This window comes from Tachysurus vachellii, chromosome 18, assembly GCF_030014155.1.
Source record: "Tachysurus vachellii isolate PV-2020 chromosome 18, HZAU_Pvac_v1, whole genome shotgun sequence".
Lineage (NCBI taxonomy): Eukaryota > Metazoa > Chordata > Actinopteri > Siluriformes > Bagridae > Tachysurus > Tachysurus vachellii.
Window position 1 is genome coordinate 3,069,088 of NC_083477.1, and position 15,083 is coordinate 3,084,170.

At 43.4% G+C, this 15,083-nt stretch overlaps 1 protein-coding gene across 5 annotated transcripts in view; it reads right to left on the reverse strand.

Moving 5' to 3' along the window:
* The window catches only part of kcnc3a (potassium voltage-gated channel, Shaw-related subfamily, member 3a), a 94,879-nt gene that overhangs the window by 62,761 nt on the left and 17,035 nt on the right, over positions 1-15,083 (reverse strand). For all 5 annotated transcript variants that reach the window (XR_009649948.1, XR_009649947.1, XR_009649949.1 and 2 more), the window contains one exon: positions 14,010-14,701. Coding sequence is in view for 2 of the 5 variants with exons in the window: in XM_060893124.1 (XP_060749107.1) it covers positions 14,010-14,651 (642 nt within the window). In the remaining 3 variants the exon portion in view is untranslated. The remainder of the gene's footprint in view (positions 1-14,009; positions 14,702-15,083) is intronic.

Sequence of the window (15,083 nt, forward strand, 5' to 3'; positions counted from 1 at the left end):
ACTCCACACACACAAGGTGGAGGCGGGAATCGAACCCCGACCCTGGAGGTGTGAGGCGAACGTGCTAACCATCAAGCTCGTGTTACTGAGTTCAATCACGTGGACACAACAGGCTTTATTCCCGGTGTACTGAGCTACTTGCCCACAATTTTAACTAAAACATGACATGGTAACTAACATTATTATATAACACAACGACAAGCCAGGAAAATGGCTGAGATTCCGACTGTAATCATCGTCTATCTATCAACGTTTCCGATGAGAACCGTGTTGTGTTTATGCATCTGCATTTGTGGGGAAATTATTATAATCGTCACGTGACTGCGTGTAGTAAGAGAGAGAGTTATATGACGGTTGTGTGTGGAACATTCAGCTTTTACAGAGTTTACAGAAACCTGCACGCTCCCGAATCTGATCTGTTATCAGTCACATGATGTCTCGGTGTGATTCTGGTTCTCTGTCTTTCTCTTTCTCTCTCTTCTAATTTCAGCATCAAGGTACGATTAAACACACACACGAAATAAGAAGTAAAGTAAACGTTTCATCTTTTCCTGGCTGTTGAACCTGAATGTCTTCTGTGCAAAAAAAAAAAAAAAAACTTCTTCGTGTCCTATACTTTAATTCTCTGAGATTGGGTTTCTCTCCTTCCTGTTTTCATCGACTGGATTACATGCTTTTTAGCACCAAATCCTGCCCAATGACTCTCTCTCTGTCTCTCTGTCTCTGTCTCTCTCTCTCTCTCTTTCTCTCTCTCTCTCTCTGAACATTCTCTCCCTACATCACGTTCGATCAGAATGCAGACGTGGTTTGTGCTCGATGATAAACTTATCAGCGTTTCTACAGATATTATTCTCACTCCTTTATCAGCTTTGCGTTTCTTCTCGTCTTTTCTCTTATCGATCACGCCGGCAATTTCGGTGAAAAGTGCAACTAATTATCTCCCTCCTTCATCCATCAACCTCCCAACCCCCAATGCCCGACGCCCCTTCCCCTAATTTCCTCCCTAATCAATTCCCATCCATCCAATCATGTGACAGATACTAACCCAGGGAAGGCGAAGGCATAACTGCTTTACGCTACATTCACGCACAGTCTCAGGAAAGCAAGTGTTCGCTTGTTTTCTAACGAGAGTTGAAGAACTGATTTCAGGTGACGGCAACCGTTGGCGACTAGATGTGAGCGTGTCCATTTATTTGTATATACAAACAACGAGTCTCCCGCCAGAACGTTTCACTTTAGCTCATTTGAATTGCTAGTCGTGCCACTAAGCGGATAAACGTTGTTACTATGGCAACCAATATTTGGAGCGCCTCCTGGCAACTTCACAGTACCGCGACCGGGGACTTGCAGAGATAAAAACACTCTATGTGTGAACGTAGCGTAAAAGGGAAAGCGCTGTCTGCCCACTTCTGCATCCTTGGTCCATAATTAGCTAGTTTTACTGAAAAGAAAATAAAGTTGATTTTTAAACATTTTAAATAAAGAACTCGGACTTCATCATCCTTTGCGTGTTTGAGCTACGGAGTAAAATAGAAAATCCTTGGTAGGGCTGGGCGATAAAAGGATAACGATATGTATCGCGATAGACACGTGATCGATATCAATAAAAAATGTGTTAGATAAAACGTTTGATATTTTTTATTCTTCGTCGATAGAAAACAGAGGTTGCGAAGCAGAGGTAACAAAGGTACTCACTCTCTGGTAACCTAGCAACGTAGGGAGTGACACGCTAACAGCCAATCATGTAACAGTATCAGTTTGGTTGCGCCATATCGTCGTCTCGTGCCGGTCTGCTGGATTCCTCTTCAGTAACCGGCGACTGATGAGCAGAAAATGAGCCGCAGCGAGCGAGCGAGGAAATTGTAAATAAAAGAGGAAAAGTCAGCTCGTTTTTTGGATATTATAAGTCTGACCGTAGTCACACCAACGTCTTCTGCACATTATGCAAGACCGTTTCTCTCTGTTTATATTTAAAACTTTGCACTATTTTATTACACTTTATTAAACATTCCTTACATTTTCTTTCATTTTGCACCTTAAATGTTAAGAGATAATTGTTAAGTCTTCACTGTGACTTTAGACATGTTTACATTATAATTATTAGAGTTTTCCTGCTTGTTGACATTTCTGTCTTAATAACTGAGGGGATTACGATCAGAGGAAGGTTAAGTTTAAAATAAAAAGGTTTAAATGTTATATATTTTTCTCCTGGTCCTTATTTTAAATAGGTCATAAAAAATATCAATAATTATCGATATCGACCGATATGAAACACTGATATCGTGATACAGTTTTCAGCCATATCGCCCAGCCCTAATCCATGGGCACATTCATGAAATGTTTATTTTCCTCTCAAACCCGAGACCTGTGTTGTGATTATTACAGGCTAATGAACATTAGTGATCTATTATAGAAACTAGTATACACGGCATGACTCGTTTAAAAGTAAAGATTAGAACGTTTAATGTTGGTGCTGCGAGCAGCCATGTTGATTTGACATCACTTGAAGGTGAACTCGAGCTTGAGGGGATTGTCCCTAGTTTACACGTAGGAATTACGAGTTTTTCTCGCTAGATCAGAATTTTGTGTTAATATCTTAACGTTTAATGTTAAATTGATACAGAAATATTCAGATTTCAGAAATGTTTCGTTTTTTTGCCTAATTAAGATCAGAATTGTCGATTTTTCTCTAACATCACAAACCAAAGTGGTTCGTTGCACCACTTGAGTTGTTCCTTTCAGAACTAGCGTGTATTCCGTTTATTGTTATAGAGCATCCACAAAAACTCGTTCCTCTCGTTTTGCACTACAGGAGCTCGTTCCCTCAGCAGCATTTTAAACGTTCCTCTAATGTACCGTAAAATCTACAGCCAACTTTGACACATGGAATAAAACTCTAAATGACTCTACAAGGAGCAAGTAGCTATAAATGGCTCCTAATTGGATCCGCAGTCCACCAAATAGAGTGTGGAAGTCATTATTGTACACCCTATGTAGTGCACGTGTATAGGGAGCAGGGAGCCGTGTGGGAATCGGGATTGTGGATTGCTGTTCCGGGGCCCGCAGAGACCGCTGGGAAATGAGACTGCTCTTTTCCAGTTTTAGCTAGATGAAGAACTGAGCGAGTGAGAGAGCGAGATAGATAGAAGGCGGAAGGAAAAAGGGAAGGAAGATAGATGTTGTGTGGTTTTGGCCTGCATTTAATTGTACAGGTTCAGTTTACAGGCTGTTGGCAGCATGAGCTCTCCCTCATAAGAAATGTAGCGCAGCCAATTTTACAGTAATAGCCTATCAGCGGTGGAATCGGCCAGCCTGCCAGCGACGGAATGAAATTTTTGACTGCCGCGTCGATAAATCGGCGTGGGAGTATGAGGGGTTCCGACAATGGTCTGCAAAAAAAACTGAACGCGAGAAGGGAAAAGCCTGATGGTGTCCTGATGGTCCGCTGCAATACAGCATCAAAGCACAGGAATGGATTCTACTGAAACACTGCAGGACTTCATTCACCGCTGTAGGTGTTGACTCAACACACAGCAAAGCTACACCTACATTAACACCTGCAGTGATAAACGGAGTCCTGTAGCCTTCTGCGCAGTGGACAGTTGCCTCGCACCTTCACGCATGCCCACTTCTCAGAGAGGTGACACAAGGAACAGTGCGCATTAAAATCTGCTGCATCCACCATGTTAACAAGCCACGCTCCCTAAAACGCAGAGGGGGAGGGGTGGAGGAGGACGTGGAGGGGGAGGGGGAGTGTAAGAGACCTGTGTGTGTGTGTGTCGCAGAATGATAGGAGAATTCGGTGTTCTCGCCCCATATCCCCCTGCTAATCGGCCCCACTATATTTAGACGCTAGTAGGTGAAGTTAGGGGAGAGAGAGGCGATGCGGCGAGGGATCGCACTCCTTCGCATCGATACGTCAACTGCGGATGCACCACGACGAGAAACCCGCGTATGCTTGTGTACCGTAAATGCAGACAGCGTCGTGATTAAGCCCGAAGAGACACAGGCACAGAGTCAGCTGTAGAATTAGAAGGTTAAGGCTAGAAAGCTATTCTAGATTTACTCATGTTCTAGAATTCAAATGTTAGAACCTTAAATTATCCTAGAATTAGAATATCGGAAGCCAAAATGTTATCTTAGACCTGCTCATATCCTAGAATTAAAATTAGAATTGCTGGTACTCTAAAATCCAAATGTCAGAACCTTAAATTATTCTAGAATTAGAGGACTAGAGGCTAGAGGATGTGATTTGGCTTGTTTTCTAGAATTAAGCGATAGAACCTAGAATGTAGGGGGGCACGGTGACTTAGTGGTTAGCACGTTCACCTCACACCTCCAGGGTCGGGGTTCGATTCCTGCCTCCGCCTTGTGTGTGTGGAGTTTGCATGTTCTCCCTGTGCCTCGGGGGTTTCCTCCGAGGAAATACTCCGGTTTCCTCCCCGGGTCCAAAGACATGCATGGTAGGTTGATTGGCATCTCTGGGAAATTGTCCGTAGTGTGTGATTGTGTGAGTGAATGAGTGTGTGTGTGCCCTGCGATGGGTTGGCACTCCGTCCAGGGTGTATCCTGCCTTGATGCCCGATGAAAATGAATGAACCCAGAATGTTACTGTGGGATTTGTATTAGAATGTTAGCTAAATTAATTCTAGACTCATAAGTAAGGGGGCTAAAAAGAAAATTCTAGAACTGCTCATATTCTCCAATTAGAATGTTAGAATGTTATATTGGAATTGCTTCTATTCCAGAATTAGAGAAAAAAATCCACCTTTTTTTTCCAAACCACTCTGTCGTTTCCCAGGTATAAAAGGAAATAACGGTGTGATGTAACACATCCTCTGGGTTGGAAATAAATAAAACAAATGTCACTGATAAAGTAAAAGACAATGCGACTCGGTCGTAGCACTGTTTTTAAGTGAAAAAAGCCCAGGGCTGTGACGCAAAGCTCTTATTTTCAGCGCCAGTGTTCACCACTCAGTGTCACTTAATGTTTCCAAACACCTTGAGGGCAGCAGCACAGCGGGAGCCAAGCCGTTTATAATGCAGGGTTCGGACACTTGGCAAAAAGCCAATGGCCAGACGGGTTTCAGAGCAAAAGGGTTTTATTTCCCGGGACCTATAGATAATCCATGGGAGTGAAAATTTTATAATATTTACACTTCAATAAAATCTGCTCAGGATAACCTCACAAGTCCTATCAATTCAGAAAGCTCCACCTCATTCAGGTGTTTTGGGGTCATGTCCTTAGAGGGAACGGCCAAAGATGAGTGTTTAATGATATAAACTCTGCAGAAATGACTTTTGACTATAAAAAGTAAAATGATTTCCTCATTTATGATCCTAGGAAAACGTTTGCCAAAAATTAAGATTATCAAAAAAAATATGTTGCAAGATACTCCGGCTGGATTTAAATCAAGTGCACGAGCAAACTCCTAAAAGCAGGGTTCGTGTGCTGGACCTCGTTCTGCATGTGGACCCGCTCTGCAAGTCCAAAGTCGCAAGATTCCCAGACGAACCACCGAGTAAAGCCACTGTCTCTTGTATTGGATTCTGCCTGACTTGTGAGTCACTACGGAGTGTTTAAGATCTCTGGGCCTCTTTATATCCTAATAAAATGCTATTAAGGTGTACTATTACATTACATTAGAACATCACTTAATGTGTACAATTTAACATCACTGAATTTCACTCGCCAGCCCAAATCTGTTTTTTTTCTTCTTCTTCTTCACAAATTGATGAACTCATTAGACTGAAAAAAAAACACATAATGAACACATTACGGTAGGTTTCCAATGTGTGCTGCTTTTCACTCTGCTGTGCTTTATAGGATATATTTTAGAAAATATTTTATAACATCATAAAATCAGTCAAAATAACCCATCAACTCGTATACACTTAGCGTAAGGCTGTTATTACATCAAACATTATAACAACAGTTAGAGCCTTTACTGGTGGCGGTAAGGTGGTATTTTTCTAGTGAACAATAGAAAAATATGTTGGGGACACAAGCCCAGTGTCCCCATAATCTACTCAACATCCCCAGTAACTCCTTCCATCCCCATTATAACCAGAATCATCAATGGCCCATCATCACCAATACTCCTTGCATCCCCATCATTCCCAATTTCAATGCATCTCCAATGCTCCTGACATCCCTAGTTCCCCCAGTGTTCCCATTACCCCTAAAATCCCTAGTGTTCCCAGTATCTGGTGTGTCCTTAGCATCCCCAGTGCTCCCAGCATCCCAGGTGTTTGCAGTATCCTCAGACTTCTTAATATCCCTTACATCTCTACTATCTTGTATTCCCAGTCTCCAACGATTCACAACATACTCAGTATCCCAGTGATAACCAATATCACAACATTTCCAGTATCCCAGTGATCACAGCATCCCTAGTATTTCCAATCCACCAGCATCCTCCGTGTCCACCTAGTCACCAGTATCTGAACCAGTAGCCTCATGTTCCACAGCATTCACAGCTCAGTCTGCTGCCCCTAAACTCCTAGTGCCCCCAATCCTCCCCACCAACCACAGCATCCCTCACTTCCCAACCATCCACCGTATTCTCAATAAAAATATATTCTGAGTTTTTCTAAGATATGCAAGTTTGATAGAATTAACTTCTGAAAGTTACAATCTGTAAATCGATATTATATAAAAGACTGCATGACCACAGTGTCCTTAAAGACCCCACCATCCCCAGTGATCCCCTGGTGCCCCAGCACCCCAACAACCCCAGCTATCTCAGTGACCACCTAAAGGATGATTAAGGTGATCCCCTTAATAAAGAATAGAAGCCTTTATTTTTGTCCCATACACATTACAGCACAGTGAAATTCATTCTTCACATATCCCAACTTTGGAGTCTGAAGTCTGAGTGCAGGATCAGACATGATATAGCACCCCTGAAGCAGTAAGGGATAAGGGCCTTGCTCAAGGGCCCAACAATGGCAGCTTTGCAGTGCAGGGGCTTGAACCCAGATCCAACAACAACACACAGCCTTAACCACTGTCCACCCCATAAATCGAACAACTAAAAAAATTTAAAAGACAAACCTAGTCCGTAGTGTGTGATTGTGTGAGTGAATGAGTGTGTGTGTGTGCCCTGCGATGGGTTGGCACTCCGTCCAGGGTGTATCCTGCCTTGATGCCCGATGACGCCTGAGATCTAACCCGTGACCCGAGGTAGTTCGGATAAGCGGTAGAAGATGAGTGAGAGAGAGTGAGTGAGAAAAGAACAACAACTAGAAATGAGTATGAGAAAGAATGCTGATTTCAGCACCCTGGACAGCGTCACTGATGGCTCGCTCTAGCTGGGAGTAGGGAAAGCAGGAGTACTCTAGACTACAACACACACACACACACACACACACAGGCTAATAAAACATTAAGCTGCAGTGTTTTACTCACATTAAACCTAGAAATCCATGTATTCACTGATTACGAGAAAATACGAAATGGCGAGACTCGCTTCTGGCATCTTAAGCAACTGCTCTTCTTTTATGCTTCTGAGCATACAAGTAGTGTGACTTACACTTGACTTTAGATCTTGCATAAAATTTGTGAGACCTTACAGACTCCCAGACTCAGTGAAACCACGATTTAGCTTGCAAAGCCAACCCAAGGTGAACTGCAGAGGACTGACGCTAATTAATGGCTTTTTACCCCACGAGAGAAATTTGGCAGCGGGAACAAAGCGGCTTTCTAAGAATAATGTATACCGGGTTTATTTTGACTCTGGGCTGTTGCTAAGAAACGCTGCGAGTGCGTTTCTGTAGTCCATCGAATGTTTGTTCAGGCATGGCAAAAAAAAAGGGGGTGGGCTTTTGTGCGTGAACGACTGGTGGTTGATCGTTCACCGGCCCTACAGCCTGTTCAGCAAATTCCCATTCGTCTTAGCCGATTTCTGCACTGAAGGAAAATAAATACCTGCTTTGGAACTTCAATCGTGCCGCGAACATCTAATCGCTGAAGAAAGTGCTCGCGCAGCAGAACAGGACAAGAAAAGTGGGTAATAAAACATTACGCTGCATTGTTTTAATGGTGGCTCATTTGCTGCTGATCACTTCTTTTAAAACCTGTGGTTGATCATGAGGAAAATAATGAGGAATGCAAATAGAGGGATGAAGGTCTGTTTTGTTTGCTTTAAAAGTAAAAGCTTTCTCAATTCTCAAGTTTTTTGAAATCAGTGTGATTTTATTTCTGATAAATTTAGCACAAACTCAAAATAAAAAATTCCGTGAGATTACGAGTGCACAAGATATCGTTAGGACAACAGTCGCTGAAATGCAGTATGCAAATGAGCACTAATACAAATCACAATGCTTTGTTATGTAACGAATGGGGAAACTCGTGGGGTTTTTGCTGTTACAGAGACCGGAGTGTGATGGAGACTTTATTCAGTTAACACACTGAATAAATATTTATTATTTTACAGAACGTTCGAACAAACGTATTGGAGACTTTCCTGTGATGGATAAATGACAGTTAGACTTACAAGAATTACAAAGCATCGACAACGGAGACTCCTTCCATAAATGCTGAATGTCCCGATCCCTCCAGGATCATGTGATTTTGCGAAACATCAAGCGAACTCAAGAAAAATATATCGTCTAATTTTAAGGATTTTATGGGAAAAACTCAGAAGGAACTCTGCAAGTTATAAAGACACAAAATCCCATAAACGATCTTAGATATGTTTGTTAAATACCACACTATTAAATATCTTTACTATAATACAAGTCCATACACACGAGCTGTTACTATAGAAACAATACCGTTTCTGAACATGCGCTTAGATACGCACCGGTGATTCGCAGGCACTACTTTCACTTTCTGACCAATCAGACCTGAGAATTCAGCATCACGGCTGTTTCCCTGAGGCCGTGTATTTTAACGTTCTGATCATGAACTAATCCTAGATTCAATGTGTTTTTTTTTCCATAAGGTGAAGACCAACTTTTTTTTTCCTGGTCATTGACCAATCAGCAGGTTTCCTGGTCATACTGTGCGCTATATGATCTACGCTCTAATAAACCGACTGGCAGTTTAGCATGTGGGTCAGATGCAGAGTGCTGCAGCATCAGGATAATTAAACACCCTGCTTTCACAGCAAAACACACAGAAGAGCTGAAACGCAGGAAGAACAGAGATGAACCCAAAGAGCGTACGGACAGAGAAGTGCTTCAGTGCTGATTTTAGTAATGCAATCTCACAATCCCAAGTCACCCCCCCCCCCCATAGCCCACCAGAAACAACCCCCCTTTCCCCTAGAGAAGGGTCCGCTTGACTTATGGCTCATGAGCAAGTGCCTCTTAATGAAATGCACCGCATCCGTTCCGTGCGTCCGTGAGGTCGTGTGGGGGGGTGAGAGCTAGCACAGCCGCAGTGTGTGTGTGTGTGTGTGTGTGTGTGTGTGTGTGTGTGTGTGTGTGTGTGTGTGTGTGTTCAACCGCGGGGAAAGTGTAATGCGAAATTAAGATCATGTGCACTGGTTACTACAGCACTACAGTTAAATCTGTCAAAGAATACACACACACACACACACACACACACACACACACACACAAATGCAGGCACTGACTAAAAAATAAAAATGACAAGAAACCCTGACTTTTAATAGATAATATAAAGAGTGTGTTTGTGCATTAACACTGTCTCACACACAAACACGCACACACACAAACACCGCACACACACACACACACACACAGAGTCCACAGTCTCTCTTCAACCCCCCTTTCTATACTGTGCTTCTGTGCTGCAGCAGAAATCAGCGCGCAGTCAGCTAGTATGAGCCACCGCAGTGTTACGCTATAGCACAGGAGGAGAGAGAAAAAGAGAGAGAGAGAGAGAGAGAGAGAGAGAGAGAGAGAGAGAAGAGAGGGCACAGGGTTAAATTGCTGATTAATTATGCACTGGATAGATAGATAGATAGATAGATAGATAGATAGATAGATAGATAGATAGATAGATAGATAGATAAGCAAAAAGGACACAAGAGAGAGTGACAGCAGTACTAAGAACGAGAGAAAAAGACAAATAGTGACAGAAAGAGGGGGGGAAGATAGAGAGAGTGAGAGAGAGAAAGAGAGGGCATGGAGGTTGTAAGTGATGATTAGTAGCGCAGTGTGTGACACTCTGTACTCGTTCTTCAGCGCACTAATAAAGCACGGCACACGTCAACATCACCTTCCTCAGGACAATGGGAAGATCTGCAGCTGCTCCTGACTACTGATTCTTCAGCACTTTAGGGAGATTGCTTGAGTACTGAATACAAAAACATGTGCTTTTGGAATCCTCATTAAAGCTAGAACTTCTACACACACCGTATTAATGCAATTACACTGTTACACTTTTGCTGCTGCTCTGTCTGGATGATTGACTGTTATGTTGCTTAGCAACCAAACAAACTATCCTAAAAACACTATACTGTAAAGCAACACTAAAGAGATCTGTATAAATCAAATGCCGGTCGAGTTTGGGGGCGGGGCTTAGTATTCATAGCTTTTCTAATGATAAGAAGAAATCCCAGCAGATTAGGACGTAGTCAATAAAGACATCATTTAAAAGGAGATTATAAGTTTATAGCATTTTTTATAGCACGATCGATGCATCATTGAATTAAAGGAGTGAGGACTGCTGTGGAGGACCATAGGATCACAATAAACAACTCAAATAAGAGTCTGCTCCAGCATCGGCACTCAGGCACCACGTTCCAAACACGGTTCATAAACGCAGTGGAGCAGAGCTGAGTGTCTGAATAAGCTGATGGTGGCTGCAGGAGTCACAGCTTGTGCTGAGTAAGCATGACGGAGACACTCGAGCTCAAACTCCTGCTGCTGCAGGCCACACAAAGCCAAAACCTACTGAACCCTTTTCCTTCATGCTCGACTGGAACGATCCGTCCGGCCCCCAAACCGAAGAAGACGCCAAGGCCATGCGGCATACCTACAGTACACTTCCTCAGATCCGCATTGTGTACACGGCGAGACATGAGGATCCGCCATTTTAACCGATACGATTTTCACCGACAAACAACTTAAAGAATCGTACAGGATCGATTTTATTCAGAGGTCTTTATTTCGAGGCTTAAAAATGAAAGCACGGTTAGCGTTATCGTTAGCGTTACCAATTTCAAGACACCGCTGCTTCCTCAACAGTCTGTTTGCTCAGTAACTCAGACACATCTCCTCGTTCGTCCTCTCCTGGGAAAACACGTCCAAAAGCATGTCGCATATCTGTACTTCTCAACATACTCGTGTTCTCCACGTACGTTGTTCTCCCGAAGGGATTTCCACACACTCGAGCACTCTTTCACCTCTCTCTTTATCTACACACCTTCAAGCAAATGGCTTCTTTAAGGGTTCTCTGTATGAGAGGTTTTTTAGCCTCGTAAAATGGTGGTAGAATAAGTTTTGTACGACAAACACGTCCGTTTTCTTCACTGATCACCATCTTAACCCAAGAATATTAAGGTTTCCAGACAGGATACGCGACGAAGCCGTCACCAAACACACTCTAAGACATACTGGTCTTATTAAAACACTTATTATACTGGCTCTGGATCTCATGCACCAAAATTTCACCAAACTAAAAAAAATCCTTTAAAATTCCCAGCAGCTGTTGTTACAATGCTCACTCGAGTAACTACACTATCTTAGTTTACTGCAATCATTCATTCATCTTTAGTAAACGCCAGGACAGAAGTGGACCGAAAGAAGGCTGGACTTGAGACGGGAATGCACCGGGATGTGACACCAGTTCATCGCAAGGCAAAATCCGAGTCATCGATCCACTTCCTGTCGCTGGGAGGAATCCGGAGAACCCAGAGAACGAGTACATGGACTCAGGGAGAACAAATGGAACCTTGACCAAATTCTGGTGCAAACTGTGTGAGAATGTGTGTTCTACATGTCAGAGGTATTGAAAATCCCTTTAAACCATTAAAGGCATGGGCTTTAAAAACAAACTTTTTCAACCTGATCGTATCAAATAATTCTTTGCATTCATAAACGTTTCATTTAATATTTTCATCATTCTAAGTAATATATTCGTAGCTGTCTTGGGAGTTTAGCGCAATCCTATGCCGTCCTCTTATTGGTGGATTTTAAACCTTGAACGTGTCCATTATTTCTAAAACTGGAAGAGCTCGACATCGCCGTCGACGCCGACATCTCCGGTCATAAAACACAAGACAGAAGAGACCAATCAGAGTTAATATGCAAATCCAGGCCATGGATCCGCCAACGATGGAGATGTTATCAACGATGTGCAGGTTTGGGGGCGGTCCTAATTTGCAAATTCATGAAATAGGTTTGTTTTTTATTATATGGGTATATTGTAGGTGCTTCTGAGACTTTTTTGGGGGAGCTTTTATTGGAATTATTTGGGGCTAGGACAACATATGGTTTATTATTTATTGCAAGATATAAATATTCGTCAAGTTTTGAGTGAAACTGAAGTCATTTTTAAGATTCTTTTGTCACTTTCAGTTCTATACAGTTCTGTGAGTGTGTGACACATTTCCTTTGAACATGTGTGTGTGTGAGAGAAAAAAGTGTGTGTGTGAGAGACAGAGAGAGAGACAGAGAGAAAACGTGTAGTTTTATCTTAAAATGTGAAGGACGTATAGTTCTACACAACGAAGCCGTCTCCTAAATCTGACCAAAAAACGGCTGGAGTGAAAGAAAGGAAGCGTCGGAGAGCAAGACAACACAAGATCGAATCAGCTGAGTGGCAAAAACGACAACGAGAAAAAAGATCACTGCAGAAAAAAATTTAATCAAGCGTGGGAAAGTGCTGGTGGGGACGGACACAAGCGCTGCAAGTCTTCAGAGAGTTAACCGTCGCACGTTAATGCAGGGAGAAAAAAAAATTCTATTCGTGTTGAAAATAGTCGTTTTTTGTATGTTTTGCATTTTTAGCTCATGCATTTTTAGCATTTTTTTTTGTTTGTTTGTTTTTTCAAAAATGGTTTACCGAGCTCTTTTTTCCATCTCGGTAAAACCTACCCTCAGAGCCGGACAAAAAATCCGCAGCATCAAATTGACATGGTTTGAAAAGTGAAATAGGGTCATTTTTTTAGCCTTTCTCAGCTCAGGGTCATCGTTGTGGCTCTGTGTCTTCTGTCTTCATTTATGTTCTTGTTTGTCTATGTGATTTCTACCTACTGTAGTTTAAAGTTCTCACTGCAGCAAGACAGTTTATACATGCCTTATACATGCTTTATACACTCCTTATACACTCCTTATACACTCTTTATATGTGTTTCTCACCTAAAATGTCTAGTGTGGCGTTTTTGGCCCATATGATCTTCGTAGAAGAAAGTTTAACAGAGATTTCAATTCAGGGCAAAAACATTTTGCACACAGCGTACAAATCCAACGAGGAACGAGGTACATTTCAGCGGCCGACTTTCATCGCAAGTGTTAATTCAACACAGAGATATAATGCAGCACCGTAGAGGATAAATAATTCTACACGACTGGATGTGTGACGATTGATTATTAGCATATATCATACTGGATTAGGTGTTAATTTGAGCATGTAAGGGTGAATTTTATGGCTGGTGGTCTGTTCATTCATGCAGCACTGGATTAGATCAGAATATTCGTATATATACATAGCATAGGTTATTAGAAAACTTTTACAATTTTAGATTTATTGTTAATCGACTACTTAACGAGTGAAAAGAGTGTGAGAGTGAATCCAATCAAGTAGAGACTGGAGAGATTTATCTTTTAGCACTGTAAGTGCATTACAGACTGAGAGAGACGGGGAGAGAGAGAGACAGAGAGAGAGAGAGAGAGAGAGAGAGAGAGAGAGAGAGAGAGAGAGAGAGAGAGAGAGAGATTTGTTCATTTAAGCACTGCAGTAGTTCATGCACCAGGGCAGAATTCATTCAGTGTTCACCACTTTGTGTGTGTGTGTGTGTGTGTGTGTGTGTGTGTGTGTGTGTGTTCAGAGTGAACTGTACACCGCGTGTCTGCGGTGATCCGTCACTCACCCGCGCGTATTTGGATGAGTACGGGTCCTCGAAAAGCGCCCAGACGCGCGGCCGCCACACGCTCCACCAGCTCTTCTTGCCGCCGTCCTCGTGCAGGCACAGCCGCTTGAGATCCCCGTCAGCCCCGCCCCCTCCGCCGCCGCCGGCCAGCGCCACAGCCTCGTCCTCCGGTGCGTCCGGCTCGGGCGTCTCGAAGCTATCGAGCGCCTCCTCGGCGTCGCGGTGCTGCCGGTAGTTCATCCAGCAGCACGCCTCCACGTCCGTCTCGTCGATGCCCCAGAAGGCGAGCTCCTCCTCGAAGAGCGGGCCGCACACATCGCCGGGACAGTGCAGCTTGCCGGTGCGGTAGTAATTGAGGATGAAGGCGAACGTGCTCGGGTGCCGGTCGAAGAAGAACTCGTCCGACTTGGGGTCGTAGTCGAAGTTACTGCACGCGTCGGGCTCGGTGAGCCAGGAGAGGCGCGTGCCGGGCAGCGTACGGAGCGTGCTGCGGTAAGTCTCGTGCCGCACGCCGCCGCAGTTGATCACGATGCGCTCGCTGTCCGACGGGCAAGTCATGTCGGCGCTCGCGCATGCTTTAGCGCACGACTTGCTGCCACCCTTGCGCCCTCTGAAAGAGGAGACGCACACCGAGCTGAGCATAGAGGAGGAGGTGGAGGGGGCGGGGAGAGAAAGATGGGGAGGGGAGGAGCCTGAGAGAGAGAGAGACAGAGAGAGAGATGCGTTAACACACAGCTGGTCCGTTTTGTTCAGACACACACCATTGCTCAGTTTTCATATTTTCAAACACTCCTGATCCAGAGTGTACAGAACAGTTCCCTATAAACAGCAACACATGTTATGGACTATTGAGATATTCTCTGCTCTAACACTCAGGATCCAAGCGCTTCATCACATAACTCATCACATAAAGAGTTGTGTTACTGATCATAAGGTCGTGAGTTCAAACCCCAGCATTGCCAAGCAAACAGCTACCATTTCATCCTGGAATAAATAAGCTTAGTATTAGCTGTGGAGTTTATTTAATCACACGGCAAACTCATCAAACTCATCGGTGAGAAACAAAATCTTCGA